The sequence below is a fragment of the Vulpes vulpes genome, chromosome 7 (assembly GCF_048418805.1).
Source record: "Vulpes vulpes isolate BD-2025 chromosome 7, VulVul3, whole genome shotgun sequence".
In the NCBI taxonomy this organism is placed as follows: Eukaryota; Metazoa; Chordata; class Mammalia; order Carnivora; family Canidae; genus Vulpes; species Vulpes vulpes.
In genome coordinates this window covers 70,131,429-70,147,588 of record NC_132786.1, presented here as the reverse complement: position 1 = coordinate 70,147,588, position 16,160 = coordinate 70,131,429, and the positions used below count along the sequence as shown (strand labels likewise).

At 46.4% G+C, this 16,160-nt stretch overlaps 1 protein-coding gene across 1 annotated transcript in view; it reads right to left on the bottom strand.

Moving 5' to 3' along the window:
• PLXNA4 (plexin A4) overlaps window positions 1-16,160 on the bottom strand; it is a 427,871-nt gene that overhangs the window by 143,213 nt on the left and 268,498 nt on the right. Inside the window, exon 4 of the mRNA XM_072764009.1 lies at window positions 14,750-14,881. Coding sequence (XP_072620110.1) covers window positions 14,750-14,881 — 132 coding nt within the window. The remainder of the gene's footprint in view (window positions 1-14,749; window positions 14,882-16,160) is intronic.

Here is a 16,160-nt window from a genome sequence, read left to right as displayed (position 1 = left end):
CACAGGCCTGACCCCATTCTAGCTCTCCCTCCTTCTCAGAGACTGGGAAAATGGAAGGTGAATGTGGAGAAGAGTTAGAAAAGAGACTGAGATTTAAAAAAAAAAAAGGAGGAAGGTGACAGGAATACCAAAAAAAAAAAAAAAAAAAAAGGGAGGAAAGAGAGAATGAGACAAAGGAAAAATAAAAGGGAAATGAGAGACATAATGAGCAAAGGTTACCTCCAGATTGACAGATTTATGCCCATTAAAACAGTCCTCAAGATCCACAGTCATTTTGGCCATACTTAATACAAAACTATTCCCTGCCAGCCTGTATGGCCATGGCCATGATCATGCTATCTGCCTGTCTGGAGTTTGTCTTATCTGTCAGCACCATCTCAAATTCCTTATAGACCTTCCCAGAGAGAATGTTCTATCTGCTGCTCAGTGATCTGGGCTTTTGAAAAACCTAAAAGACATTGGCTAAAGTACCCAAGGATAAAGAAATTAACCATACTGACTCCACTCAGCCAATGTACCAATGCACAATGGGCCCTGTGGACTTTTGAGCTGGGTCTTAACAGACTCTTGGGTACAGAGAAGATAGTTGTAAAAGTGACAGGAAAGTGAAGATTAGAGATTAAAGGAGATTAATTTATGAAGCATCTGCAGATTTACCTACTCTGATAGCCAGCAAAGAGTATTGATGATTGCATACCTTGTAGTGAAAATTTTTTGAGCATGCATTTATAATACACATATTTGTTTATAAAGACTATATATATGCTCTACTTTTTTTTTTAAAGATTTTATTTATTTATTCATTCATGATAGTCTCACACACACACACACACAGAGAGAGAGAGAGGCAGAGACACAGGCAGAGGGAGAAGCAGGCTCCATGCACTGGGATCCTGACGTGGGATTTGATCCCGGGTCTCCAGGATCGCGCCCTGGGCGAAAGGCAGGCGCTAAACCGCTGCGCCACCCAGGGATCCCCCTCTACTTGTTAATATGATTGCATTAGCATCTACACACAAAGTTAAGAAATAAAGACATGAGGTAAAGATAAAGTAGCATTTTAGTGTTTATTTTATTTTGTTAATGGATGATATAAGACATTTTACTATCACCAAGAAAATTATTATTAAAAATGGTGGGACTGATATGTTAGAACTGGCTTCATTATTTGTGAAATTCTTTGTTGAGCACTTAGTGGTATGGGGTACTGAGGCCTAGGGTTCAATTTATTTTGAAACTTTGCATTCATGGCTGTCATAATGGAAAAAGACACCTCACATAGACACAGAAATGCAAAAAGAGCATTGTTGGCTATGCTGACTAAATCTAGATGCTTCTCTTCAGTCTCATGCACCAATTATGTTAAGATTGTTGTTGAGATTCAGCTGGTAGATTTCCATCTTCTCTGATGTCAATCAGCCATTCTTTCAACTAATCGGAAGGTGCTGAATTTTTATATATATTTTAAAAACAGGTCAAAACTCTCTGAAATGCTTCCTTTGGAAGATTTTGCAGCAAGTAGAAGATTCTGTTTCCAAGTTTTAAAAGTTTTTAGGTAGAAATTTTTAGTGTCATACCTACTCATCATCAACAACAAAATCACATAAAGGTGAAAATATTTCCAAACATTCTTTTTTCCTTTTGAAATGGTCTCCCCATGCTATAAATTCTTCCTAAAAGTGGATACTTTCTAATTCTTTGTTAACGTATTACCTTTATATTGAGGGGGCAGGTGAAGTGTTTAATTTTTTAAAGTTATCAGCAAGGTGACATACTTCTGACAGCTGCTTGTCAGAACTGAAAAGATCAGCAAATGCGGAATATTTTGGTTTTCTTAAAAGAAAAATGTTTAATCATGTTTCCATAAACCAGCAAACCTCTGGGTTGTACAAATGATTCCTCATGGTTACTTCCGTTTCAAATTGTAAAGACTCTATTTTGAGATTTGTTTTTACAATATTGATAATATCTGTTGCACATAAATTGCAAACTTGTTGTAATATATTAAAACTGAATCAGCCAGTAAGAACACCAGTATCACCACTGGGAAATGTGGAGCTCCCATGTACCTCCATGCCTTTCTGAAATATGGATGCCTGACATACAGACAAAGGCAGGGAAACAGTATCCAGTATCGACTGTCTATTAAATGCTTACATTTAAATATTTAAATATTTAAAACCAAATTCTTGTTTTAACCAGAAAAAAAAAAGGTTCTAATGGTTTCTTCCTTTGTCCCATCAGATAATTCTTTGTACTTCTTAGCATCAAAGTGCACTTTAATACCACTAGACTAGAGAAGCAAAAATGTTGCTCAACATTTTAGAGTTTGTGCTTTTAGGTCTTTGGTGTTCTGGAGCAAAGCAATAACAAATAGATAAATTGCCTCCTCTAAATCACGTGAATTGAGGGATATCGGGTTGTCAACATTTATTTCATTGTTGAAGAGAGAGTAATAAATACATGAAAATAAACAATGGCCCCTAAATTAAGAACCATCTGAGCAGAAGTAAAATGATACATTAATTCTGTTAATCCCAGATGTACAGCTTTGAATGGCAACGGTAGGTAAGAGGCAGGATTTTAATACTTTTAATAAAATTGGTGGCTTTCAGAGAAGGACAATGAGTTGTCGATCAAGGTTGGGGCTAGGCTCAGAGCTGAGGGGGGGCTCTGAGTACCTAGGATAGAGGAGGAATTCACGCGAGTGGCAGCAAGCCAGAGAGGTCAGTGAGCAGCCTGAGGTCCAGATGCAACCTTGAGATTAGAATCCAAAGGACCCTCCTTTCCTGAACTCAGGAGAGTTGAGACAGAATTCAGCTTATGCCTGGAGTTGGAACAGCACAAAAGGAGAGAAGCCAGGGTCAGGCTAGAGCCAGGGAGACCACCAGTGAGCAGGAAGCTGAAATCAAAAGGGCTGGGAAAGATCAAAATGAAGTCTTTTCCAGTGAAGGATTCATACTCCACCAGCCACTCTGGGTGCTCCTGGTAAAGTGAATTCTGGGGTCACATGAGCTTGGGAGACACTATGTCCCCAATTTGCCACCCCACCCCTAGCTTGGAAGCACATAATACTCATCAACTCACCAAGGATTCAAAGATACCTACCTAACTCAGATTTCTCCAAATGTATTTGACCAAAGAAAACTTAAAAAAAAAAAAATGTCCTGTCAAACTTTGGTTGTGAGAATAAAATTTGGGGAATCCTGGATTAATTGATGCTTAAAGCAGTGAGGTAAAGGGTCAGGTAGGAGGCCTCGGTCACATTTCATGCTTCATACGTGTATTGTGTGTGATCCCAGATGCCCTCAGCTTAATGAGAGCAGCATTTTTCCTCAAGCTTTGTGGACAAAAGTGGCCCCAGGGCAATAGGACCTTTCCTCAAAGGGCCTCCCCTCTTACCCTGCAGGTAAATTCTGGTATAAGCAGTGACCCCTGCTGGAGGGCAGTGTCTCAAGGAAGCGATCTGGGCAGAGTCAACCACCACAGCTCCAGCCCGAGAGGCCCTTGGGACCTGTGGACTCAGGCTGCGGGGCGGCAGGGGATGGGAAGTGTGGCCAGTGGAGGCTGCCCTTCTCTGCTCTCTGCCACCCTGGGTACCAAACACCAGGGGCCTGACATGCCCCAGAGGAGACAGAAGTGAGTTTATGAATGATAGAAGTAAAAATACTATGGGTGAAATTAAAAAAAATAAAACTCAGACATCATTCTACTAGACCAGCAGCCTGAAAACAATAAAGAGGAAAGGTAAGATTTATTGAGCCCTTGTTATGCGCCAGGCACTGCACTAAGAATTTTATATGTGCTTTCTGATTTACTCATTGTCACCACCCAGGCGGTGGGCACTAGCAACTGTTGAGAAACTGAAAGTACTCAGAGATTAAATAACTTGCCCAGAGTCTTATAGGTAGCAAGTGGCAGAGCTAGGACCAAAAACAAGGGCCGGTGGTTCCAGCTCCTGCTCTGAACCACCTTCAAGTCATCCAGCAGGTAACCGGATAACCTTCAGGATCAGCTCAGAATCCTTTCTAAGGAGGACGTACCTATTTCTTTGCTTGCATCTCAGTCTTTTGCTGCTGTGCAAAACTTCAAATAAATATCCAGATAGTCTCCCCCTCAACAATTATGCATTTCCTTGAAACGATGGCATTGTCTTTGAGTCAGTTTCAAATTCACGTCTCCATTGTCTATGCAAAATATCTGAAATGCACTTAAGAGACTCGGATCAGATATAATCCTGCCATTTGTAATTTCTCCTTTTATGCCTATATTGCATTTGGTAAAGTCATGTGGCATCACTAATGCCAACTAGTCATCTTGAACAATGGCACAAATTAACATGCATCTATTTACTTTTGAAAATGTCTCATCAATATTCAAACTGAGTACACAGTTCACTTAAGTATCCAATATTCCCAGCCTCTCTTTCTGCAGAACTCAAGCATGAGTCGATGAATCTCCCAGAACGGAACCACTTCCATTCAGATGTCATCCCCAAGAGCACAGGGGCGTGGGCTAGGATGGTAGGAGTCAGCTTCCATCCACAGCTACCTGAGGTAGTAGGATATAGGAGCTGAGTAGGACCCACAGAATCGGGAACTATCTTGGGAAACACTCTAAGAGCTCTGGCCTCTAGACCAGAGTCCTCATGAGACTACACAAATGCACAAGGAGACTGTGCTCTTCAGGCTGACATTCTGTCCTCCACCCTACCTAGCTCTAACTATATGAGGATGCTGGATTTCCAGGGTAATCCTCACTGTAGGACCGCTTTTGTTTCAATGCCCTGCAGGCTGGACTTTGCTCCCAGCTCACCCCTAACAGAGGCTCCCAGAGCACTGCCTTCCTTTTGCTTTCTTCTATTCTGTGCAGGGCCTATACCTGGGCTGGGAGCGCACGCAGTGGGCACTTGATTAACACACATGGTGGGAGGAAGGACCTGGAAGGTGGCAGAGATGCAGGCCCTAGCCCTGTTTGCCCACACTGTTGGAGTCTCTTCACATGCTGCTAAGTGGAATATTGCAGGTAGTTGTCTTTGAAATGGCCCTTCGAGTGCCCCGATGGCCTCGGGATGCCGGCACCGAGTGGAGAGGAGATGTGACTGTCAGGGCAATTGCCGGAGACAGACGCTTAATGGAGCTCAGGATCAGGAGCTGCCAAGGCTTTCCCCTAATCACCTGCCCCTCGGATCTCCTCGTCCTTCCTCCCGCACCACCCCCTCCTCTTTCCCCTGCTGCCCTCTTTCCAGACTAGCTCTTCTGGTGTTCTGAGCAGAGGGAAGGGATATAAGCCATTCCCTGTCTGCCTTATAGGTCCTGAGAGATGAGGAGTCAGCAGACGTTTTGGGTGCCCAATCTGTGATGATCCCAAGTCCACTAGAACTGGACTCAAACACACTAGAACTCCTCCCCACCCCCACCCCCCCGAGTGGAAGTAGAGCACAGAGGAAAACCCACCCAGCCCTGTAGAGGCTGCACAGCTCTGTTGATTGGGGTGGGAGACTGCAGGCTCCTGGCCCTTCGGTTTCCTGGAGGGCAGCCCCAGCAGGTATGCAGGGAATGTTCGGCCTTAAGGGTCATCTGAGGGGCTTCTAAATGGACAGGGGGCATGGGTGTCAGGGCGCTCTGTCACTCATGCCCCCCTGGGGAGCTGGTGCCCAGAGATGAACCACCCTTTGGCTACCAAAGTGGTGGTAATAATAATGATAATGATGGAGAGAGCTCCCACCACTTGCTGAAAGCCTGCTACATGCTAGGCACCTTCAGATCTCACCTTTGATGCTTTACCCTGAAAGGTGGTTATTATCATTTGCATTTTACACATGAAGAAACCGAAGTGTGAACTGCATGCATGATTTGGTCCAGTGGCAGAGCTGGTGAGCGTGCAAAGGGCCGGGATGAGAACCCAAGTTCATGTCCTGCGGTCTCCCTCCTACACACAGTCACCCCGTCTGAGAAATGCCAGGCCACTGTCATTTCTCCTCTTGGGGAGGTTACTGGACTCGATCATATTCAGGTGTCCGAGGCTTTATGCCTCTGTGAGTGACCACTTAGAAACACATCTACTGGAAAAGGAGGGGGCTCGACTGCCTCCTCTCTCGATGAGATGGGTTGACTGTGTCTGGGGCCCCACGTACCCCAAGAGGCTCTAGAATAGAGGCTGCAAGGCAGCTGTTGTCTTAACCTGTATCGGGCTACAAGTAAGGCGGAAGAAGCCAGGACACCTCTTCCATGGAGCGGTGGGGTGATTCTGAGTTCCTACTGTCACCCCCACTGCCTCATTCAGCCCTCTACCCTCGGCAAGCCCCTTTGTCTTCTGAGGCTCATTTTGGAGGTTAAGAAGTCAGGTATAGAACTTTCCTGCTGACAAGACCAGAAGGTAAAGAGCATCTCCTGCCCCCACAGACAGCTCCGTGTCCCTCTTGGGAAGAGGGGCTGCAGAAGACACTGCATGAGGAGCTGAGCTGGATTCTAAGCTGGCTCCCTGGCCAGCGTGCTGTGTGACACTGGGCAAGCCATTCACTTCTCGGGGCTTTGGCTTGCTCCTCAGTCATACTGCAACAGGAAAAGTCTGCAGGAGAGAGGTGGACCCAAATAAGCCTCGAGCACTTTTCCAGTTCTGGGATTTCCTGATGCTGGGGAGAAGCCGGGCTCCCAGCACCTAGGGAGTCATTTTCCCTGTCTGGGTCCCTCTGGTTCTGTGACAGTAAAATGGAGACGGTCTCTGCCTTTCTTGAGAGGAGGTGAGAAGTGGGAGCATCTCAGTAATGACACGCTGGAACCCGCAGGATCAGCTGCAGACAAACGGGAAGGCCTCCGTCTGAGTGAAGTTGGGTGACACACGGCAGCACCTTCCTCTTTCCTTCCAGGGCCCGAGGGGGCTCCGATGCCTGTCACTCACTCCCAGGTCCCTGCTTCAGTTTCTCTCCCAGGAGCCCTCAGAGCAGCTGGGTCTGGGCCCCAGGAGCACACGTCCAAGCAGGCTTGTCACAGTGTCAGCCCTCCAGACACACTGCCACACACAGCTGTGTCCCCTGCAGGGTCAGGCAGAGCGACGCCAGGCCGTGTCACCATGGAGGGACCTCACGAGGCATGCGCCCTGGACCCAGTGCCCGGAGACTCAGAATCTTTCTTACAGGAGCCCAGCGGGGGCGGAAACCATCTCCACGCTGCACCATGTGTGATGAGGTGGGGGTGTACAGACACCCGAGATTGCCAGGCTTCACGTCGGCTGCCCTCAGGACACTTCCGGGAGGCAGGATGGGGATGGGAGGGACACTGAGGCAGAAAGAAGCAGTAATGGCCCCCTATCACACAGCAGATGCACCATCCAGTTTGGGGTTCCGGCCCCAAATGGCTCGAGCCTGTCTTGGACTACCCTACCACCTTTCCTTTGAAGCAAACTTCCCAGCACAAGTCAACATGGTAAAAATCCCAGTCACGAAAGGGCCCTCTCACCAATTTCGTCCCAACAGGCACACTTGAGCAGCCCCGCTTCACGACCCCGGGCAAAGAACTTGAACAGAAACACAAAGAACAGGGAAGACGGTATGACAACAGGCCTCCGTTCACCCCGTTTACACACTACATCTCTCTGGGAAGACTTCTCCGACCACCATTTAGAATGGCAACTCCCTCTGGGTCGTAGGACAGGTGTATTTTTAACTCCTTGAGGAACCTCCACAGTTTTCCAGAGTGGCTGCACCAGTTCACATTCCCTTTTCTCCGCATCCTCTCCAACATTTGTGGTTTCCTGCCTTGTTAATCTTCCCCATTCTCACTGGTGTGAGGTGGTATCTCATTGTGGTTTTGATTTGTATTTCCCTGATGGCAAGTGATGCAGAGCATTTTCTCATGTGCATGTTGGCCATGATCTATGTCTTCCTCTGTGAGATTTCTCTTCATGTCTTCTGCCCATTTCATGATGGGATTGTTTGTTTCTTTGCTGTTGAGTTTAATAAGTTCTTTATAGATCTTGGAAACTAGCCCTTTATCTGATAGGTCATTGGCAAATATCTTCTCCCATTCTGTGGGTTGTCTTGTAGTTTTGTTGACTGTATCTTTTGCTGTGCAGAAATTTCTTATCTTGACGAAGTCCAATAATTCATTTTTGCTTTTGTTTCCCTTGCCTTCATGGATATATCTTGTAGAAAGTTGTGTGGCCAAGTTCAAAAAGGGTGTTGCCTGTGTTCTCCTCTAGGATTTTGATGGAATCTTGTCTCACATTTAGATCTTTTATCCATTTTGAGTTTATCTTTGTGTATGGTGCAAGAGAGTGGTCCAGTTTCATTCTTCTGCATGTGGCTGTCCCCAATTTTCCCAGAAGCATTTATTGAAGAGACTGTCCTTTTTCCAGTGGATATTCTTTTCTCTTTTGTTGAATATTAGTTGACCATAGAGTTGGGGGCCCATTTCTGCATTCTCTATTCTGTTCCATTGATCTATGTGTCTGTTTTTGCACCAGTACCACACTGTCTTGATGATCACAGCTTTGTAGTACAACCTGAAATCTAGCATTGTGATGCCCCAGGCTCTGATTTTCTTTTTCAATATTCCCCTGGCTATTCAGGGTCTTTTCTGCTGGGGATTTACCCAAAGATACAGATGCAGTGAAAAACTGAGACACCTGCACCCCGATGTTTATAGCAGCAGTGTCCACAATAGCCAAACTGTGGAAGGAGCCTCGGTGTCCATCGAAAGATGATGGATAAAGAAGATGTGGTCTATGTATACAATGGAATATTACTCAGCCATTAGAAATGACAAATACCCACCATTTACACTGACGTAGATGGAACTGGAGGGTATTATGCTGAGTGAAGTAAATCAATCGGAGAAGGACAATCATCATATGGTCTCATTCATATGGGGAATATAAGAAATAGTGAAAGGGATCATAGGGGAAAGGAGGGAAAATGAGTGGGAAAAATCAGTGAGGGTGACAAAACATGAGAGACTCCTAACTCTGGGAAACAAACAAGGGGTGGTGGAAGGGGAGGTGGGCAGGGGGATGGGGTGACTAGGTGACAGGCACTGAGGGGGGCACTTGATAGGATGAACACTGGGTGTTATACTACATGTTGGCAAATCAAACTCCAATAAAAAAAAATACAAAAAAAAAAAAAAAAAAGAAAAAGAAAATGGCAATTCTCTTGCTTTGACTAGAACTCCAGATCCCACTTACCCTGGCCCATGTCCTTTTGCCCCTGGTCTACTGCATAATTTACCCAGTCCATCGGTGGCTTCTCTGCCGTGTCCCCTTCCTTTTTTTTTCTTTTTTAAAAAAAGATGTTATTTATTTATTCATGAGAGACACAGAGAAAGGGGGGGCAGAGACACAAGCAGAGGGAGAAGCAGGCTCCATGCAGGGAGTGGGATGCAGGACTCGATCCTGGGACTCCAGGATCACGCCCTGCGCTGACAGCAAGCGCTAAACCACTGAGCCACCCAGGCTGCCTTTGTGTCCCCTTCCTAAAACTGCAAGCCCTTACAGTCAAAGTTTTTATCTGTTTCTTTCCCCTTTTGTCCCCAGTGCCTGGGCTAACGCCTGGCACATGGTAGATGCTTAGTGAATATTCGTTGAGTGAATGAATGACTCAGGTGTGGGTAATATGTTGTAAAGCAAGATGGCCCTCTCTACTTGACCACTGGATTGTGCTGGAAGGAACCAAGGAGAGCTGCCCCACCTGGCCCTGCCTTCCTAGGAACTCAGAGCAGGTGGACCCACCTCCAGACCCACCTCCTCAGTACCCACAGGCATCTTGTCCTGGATCACAGCTAGGACCCGAGTGTCATCTGCTCATGAGAGTGTCCTCAAGCCTGGGCCTGGAAGCAGGCCCGGCAGGTCAATAGGAGTCGGTAAAACAAAGAACGCCATGAAAGATGGCTTTGGCCCAGACACAATGGAAGTGTGTCTTCAAAACAGAAACATGTGTCTGGTGCCTCTGGCCTTCAGGCAGGGGAGGGCTGGGGTGCGAAATGGCCAAGATGCTGAATGTGCCACTTGATCTGGGGCCTATCAAAGAGACTTGCCTTATGTGGGGGACAGCTGCTTCTTCCCCGATGGGGGTTGCTCCAGGGCACCTGAGGACAGCCCAGCTCTACCACCTCATCTCATTCATCTGCCTCGCTGACATTTTTTCTCACTTCCCTCCCATTGCTTTGGCAGGTTTTTATCACAGCAGTTTCAATGTGTGTAGACATTCCCTTGGGAGAACTGGAGTCGTAGTAAATACACACTGTAGACATACACACAGACATGTATGAAGCGAGAAGGAGACTGATGGGAGACACACAGGCAGGGGCGGACACAGGGGCGGTGTGCACACACACACATTCTACGGATAGGTCATTGTCCAGGGGTACACTCCCTCCAACACACCCAGGACAAGTACAAATGGAAAGTGAAAGCCTCACTGGGTGAGAAATAAAGAGGAACTCACATATTCCTAATAGCACAAATAATATCCTGGCTTGGGATTATTCAATTTGCAAATCATCATAACAGTTTGGGTGTTCACTCACTTCTAGATGCTGAGCCAAGCCCTTTCTATGGGCATTAGCTCATCTGGCCTGTGTCAGTGCCCAAAGGGATCAACACCATTTACTATTTTCCCATTTCACAGACCACATGCTGAGGCACGGTCTCTCTCCCAGGGCATCACCTGCTATCTCCCACTCCTCATTCCAAGGCAGTCCTTCTGCATCCCCAGAAATGCCATGGCGTGTTCCCATCACCCGCCTCCGTGCTAGCTATTCCTTCTGCCTGGATGAGGATTTGCTACCAGTTGCCTCCTGACACTTCACTTGACCCTTCTCTCTGCTCAAAAGTTTCCTTGTTAGGAGGCTTTCTCTGACAACCTTCCTTTTTTTTAGGTTTATTTTTTCGTTTTTTTAAAAGATTTTATTTATTTATTCATGAGAGACACACAGATAGAGGCAGAGACACAGGCAGAGGGAGAAGCAGGCTCCATTCAGGGGACCCGTTGCAGGACTTGATCCCAGGACCCTGGGATCATGCCTTGAGCCAAGGGCAGATGCTCAACCGCTGAGCCACCCAGGTGCCCCTCTGACAACCTTCCTTAAAGAGCATTCCCCACCATATTCCTGGCCACCACCTCATTCCCACTGGATCTGTTAAATTTTTCATTGTATTCATCAGCATGTGAGATACACCATTCATTCACTTACTTATTTGTGATCTTGTGTCTCTACCTAAAATATAAGCACTAACAGGGCAGGGATTTTGTCTGTCTTGTTCCTCACAGAATCCCTAGTATCTAGAGAGTGGCTGCTTCACAGTAGGTGCTCAATAATTGTTAGTATTGAATGAATAAATGGGGTACTGAGAGGGTTAGTAACTTGTCTATGGTCACAGAGCCAGGAAATATACCGTATTTGTATGCGTACATGTGTGTACACACACACACACACACACCCCCACACACAAACCTCCCACTCTCCACTTCTACCTCTACTAGTTATACCATCCTTACCTTTTCCACCCCTCTAATCACATGGCTGGCTCCCGAGACAACCAACACCCCACTCACCCCCCTCCTTCTTTAGGGGATTTCCAAAAGTCACCAAACCTACAAAAATTCAGTGGTGGCTGAAAGGGGTTTATTACAAATAACAAGACACCCTTTTCAGTTTTATGGGTCCTGAAGATTTCAGGAACTGAGGACAGGAGACCAAATACTATAACAAAAGATTCTCTCATTGCTCTTATCACTCAGGAAATTCCATGGGTTTTAGTAGCCCAGTGCCAGAAATGGGGATGAAGACTAAATATATGTTTCTTATTATAAGCCACAATATCACAATTAGGCATTATATATGACTAGCACATCAGATCTATAATAGTACTATGTAAGAGGTGGTTAAATTAGGCTATTGAGGTTTAAACAGTATGTTTATTTAAATAAAAACACAAAGCAAAAAATAGTTCAGGGCAGGATAAAAGTTATGGTGGTGATAAACAGATGACTGAGGTTTGGGAGATACTTCCTTTGTCCGAAGTGTGGTCTTCTGATTATATATATAAGTTTAAACTTGGGAATTAAGATAAGCAGCAGATAATTTGTATCGGTCCCTCTCTTTTCCAATTCTGGGTCAATGATGACAATGGGGATTCATTCATTCATTCATCAAATAATTATCAATATCAAAGGTGTAGGTGAGGTGAGTTTTAGACAAAGAAGACATAGGGTGGCCCTCAAGCTGCTGACAGTCTGGTAAGAGAGAAAGACATCCCAGTGTGAGAAGAGCTACCAAAGAGTTGTCTACCCAGAAGTCATCAATCACTCATGGTAGAATGTGGCAGCACAGCTCAGTTTTGATGGATAACGCAAAACTAGCCAGATGACAAAGGGAAGTGCCCTCCGAGCAGAGCAGACATCATTGCTGAGCTTATACAGACTGACCTGTAGACTCAGCGCTGCAAAGTGCTCTGACACAGCATGGCCAACAGCAACCCATCAGCTGACAGAGGCTGGAATAGCCCTAGAATATTTACCGAGTGCTCTTGCCCGCAGCTCTACTTGGTATGCCCAGTCAATAAAGCAGATTGTGGGTTCTTGATCTACTTTTACTGGGACTGAATCCCTGCCCACCTCAGCCTCCATCTGAACTCCTAAGCTCCATACCTGATAGGTCACCCAGAATCTTGGTGCCCCCACTTGCCTGACTTCAAACACGGGCAATGTCCAGACCCTCCTGTTGCAGAGCTTCCAATCACCAAGCCCTTACTCTGTGCTGGGCTTGTTACATGCACTGTATCATTTGATCCTTGGGACACTATCGGATGTTATTATTACTTCCATGCAATGGTTGAGTGTGCTAAGTCTTAAAGAGGTTACGGAACTTACCTGAAAATATACTTAGTAAACGGTGGAGCTAAGGTTCATGCTCAGGTATTCTTACACCAAAGCCTGTGCACTTAACCATTTTGTTGTACTACCGCTCCCCACATAAAGAATGTGCAAACCCACTGGATACCAGGGTTGGGCCAGCTGTTGGGCCAGCAGGCTGCCCTCCATCTCAGCGAGGAGCAGCCCCAGAATAGATGAATGCCCTGGCCCCATCCATTCCTGCCATCCTTTCTTTTCCAATAATCCAGAGCTTCCAGTGGACCTCATTCTCCAAGCCTGAGTGGGCACTGACCGCTGACTGCTCTCAGGAAAGCAGAATGGCAGAGGACAAAGAGCTCACAATCCCAACTCAGTTATCAGAGGGGGCTCCACATAGCTTATATTTTCCATCTTTGGAAGTTCTTCAAGTTCCAGGTTCAGAGATCCTGGCTTACAGGTAAGGCAAGACATCCTGAAATACTTAATGTCCTGTGGAGGTACTGGGTCTTCTCCAAAGGATTCATTCTACTAAGGAAAGCTGCTTTCCCTCAGTATCTAGGGCCTCAACGGTAGGCAGGGTGTGTGGGATGTGGACCCCATTGAAAAAGAGCAAGGAATGAAAGCAGAGGAGCAGCCTCATACCCTGTCCTGTCTCTTGGGGTAAAATGTGCCTCTGTTGGCCCAACATCAGGCAATCCCCAGACCAGGGCAGCCTCCACGAAGGCACCACAATGGGTCCCAGTGTGGCTGAGTGGGGAGTCCCACACCGAGAGAAGATGTCATCGAGCTCTTGGGGAGGATGGAGCTGCTGTGGGCTGCCAAGGCATAATGCACAAGCCCTGTGGGTGGCATAATGTGGTATTCATCTCCTTCCCTATGCGGAGAGGGGACAGACAGAACAATCCAGACTCTGTCGGCAAGGTCCTCTGGGGAGTTCAGGCCTCACTAATGAAGATGAATAAGAGATGGGATCTGCCCCTCATGGCTGCTGCCTTTGTCACATACATATTCATGGACTGGAGCGACAGCTCCTGGGAATGACCCAGCCAACATAGAGATGAGAGAGGCAAGGTGTGGCAGTGCTAATCCACCCTTGAGGGGGTAGTGCTTGTGGGGTGGAGCACTCTGATCTGTGAATTAGGGCACTCCCAGAAATACTCTTGAATATATGGAATTTGCAAGCTGATATTTATACCTTTGCCTGCTATAGACATATGAGCCCTGGTATAAGCCAAGGAGCCTTGAAGAACTTACTTAGTACTCAGCAGAGTTCCAGGAACAAAGTCCAACTTTGCTACTTCCTACTCAGTATCAGTTAATAGTAATTCCTGCACCCTCCCTCTTCTGCCTGGCTTGGCCTCAAGGAATTTGCTGGAACTTCATGCTAGAGTTATAAGGTATACACAAAGGCTCAGAACATATGCTGTATCATCTCACTTCACACACACAAACCCTGTTTTTTTTTTGAATCTCCATCCATTTGACCATTCTGTGATGTTACCTCAACCAAGATTTTTGGGCAACTCATCCTTGCCTACCATAGAAGGTGACCTTGGTAGGAGATTATACTTTGTGTAGGGAAATCTGGACCAAAAAAAGTGGGCATCTGTACCGCGTCTCTTCAAAAGAGAGTAAAGGTTGGCCCTGAATCTATACTCACCCATCACTTTGAAGGTAGTGGATTTGTTCTAGACTCCCAGATGTTTTGATATTTTAAATGCTTTATTCCCTGTTTCAGGGCACTCAGCCTCAGTCCCCAGGCAGCATAACCAAAAAGATACACACTGAGCCAAATAAATCAAATGCCTTCTTTGCAGCTGGCCTCCCGTAGGTTTCCACTGAGCCACAGGCTAGTACTTAGCAGCAAAACAAATGTCTAACAGAGCCCAAGAGCCTTACCTGCCTTTCTGACATGATGTAGAGTTGCTCATGGTCCTTGGAGAAGGCCATATCCCGGAGGACTGGGCCGGGGTCCACCACCTGCACAGTCTCATACTGGAGGGCATTGCCCCGGGGCCCATCCACCCGGATCTGTGGAGAAGAGGAAGAAGAGAGATGATATGAGTTCAGATCCTACACTGCCTGAAGTCCAGCGTCAGCCCCGACACCCTCCCAACAGCTAAGGGAGAGGCAGGGAGCTCTGCCCCCAAGGCCAGGCCATGAGGAGCTGGGGTGAGAAGCCCCCCATGGGCCTCCTGGTGAGAAAAGCAAAGAGAAGGGAAGGCAGGGAGACCAAACCAGGTATCACAAAGCACCTAGTGTCATCCTCTCTGGCTCTCTCTGCCTCAGGCTTTAGTCTTTGAGGCTTGGCTTATAGTCTTCGGAGAGGAGGATAGGGTTGGTATTAGGGAGCAGGGACTGGGAATTGGGTAAACAGCAGGTAACTGAAGCTGCCTCACATGAGAGTGTCATCATGTAACAGAAAGGCGATAGATATTATTTGTTAGATTTGTTCTCAGAAAATAATTGGGTGTAAGGATGCAGGCTCATTCTTTGAAAAGGCTACCCAGCTATCACTGCCACATCTTTTTGTTTGTTTGTTTTTTCTTTTTTAATAAGCATTTTATTTTAGACCACTTTTACATTTATAGAAAACTTATAAAGACAGTAGAGAGAGATCCCATATACCCCACATCCAGTTTCCCCTGTTATTAATACCTAACATTAGTATGGCACATCTTTGAGGGGAACCAGGCAAGGTGCCAACCCCAGAAGTTTCACACTGAGTGGACTCATTCTGGCCATTAAACCATAGGCTTCTGCTTCAGGCTTAGGACTAGATGTAGGTCTTGAAACCTCCTAGAGGTTCTATTCACATCCCCAGGGAAGAGGACATGAGCATTCCAGGAAAATGCACGTTGATCATGAGTCATCTCCAAACTTCCGAGAACACTTAGCACGGCAGATCACCCCTGGGCCATCCACAGGCCTTCCTAGAACTGCTTGCACAACGCAGAGACAGCCAGGACAGACTTTTGCCCACGCTCCCCCGTAGTGGATGACAAATCTAGACAGCAGCTTCCCAACACCACATGGTGCTCATCTGACCTGGGGTGCTGGCCCAGGTCTCTAGAATCAGAATCATTAGGAGTTAGGAGCCTGAGCTCATAGATTCAATGCAATCGCTGCCCAGTACTAACAATGGCACCCACCTAGGTTGGGATCAAACATCCAGAGGGAGACAGGGAGAGGCAGTAGCTAGAGGATCACCAAACTTGAGTCAATGCCACTTGTAGAAGATTCCATAAGGTACCCACAGTGTAATTTTAGAGGTTTCAGTAACAAAACTAAAGAAAAAATTATATTCCAT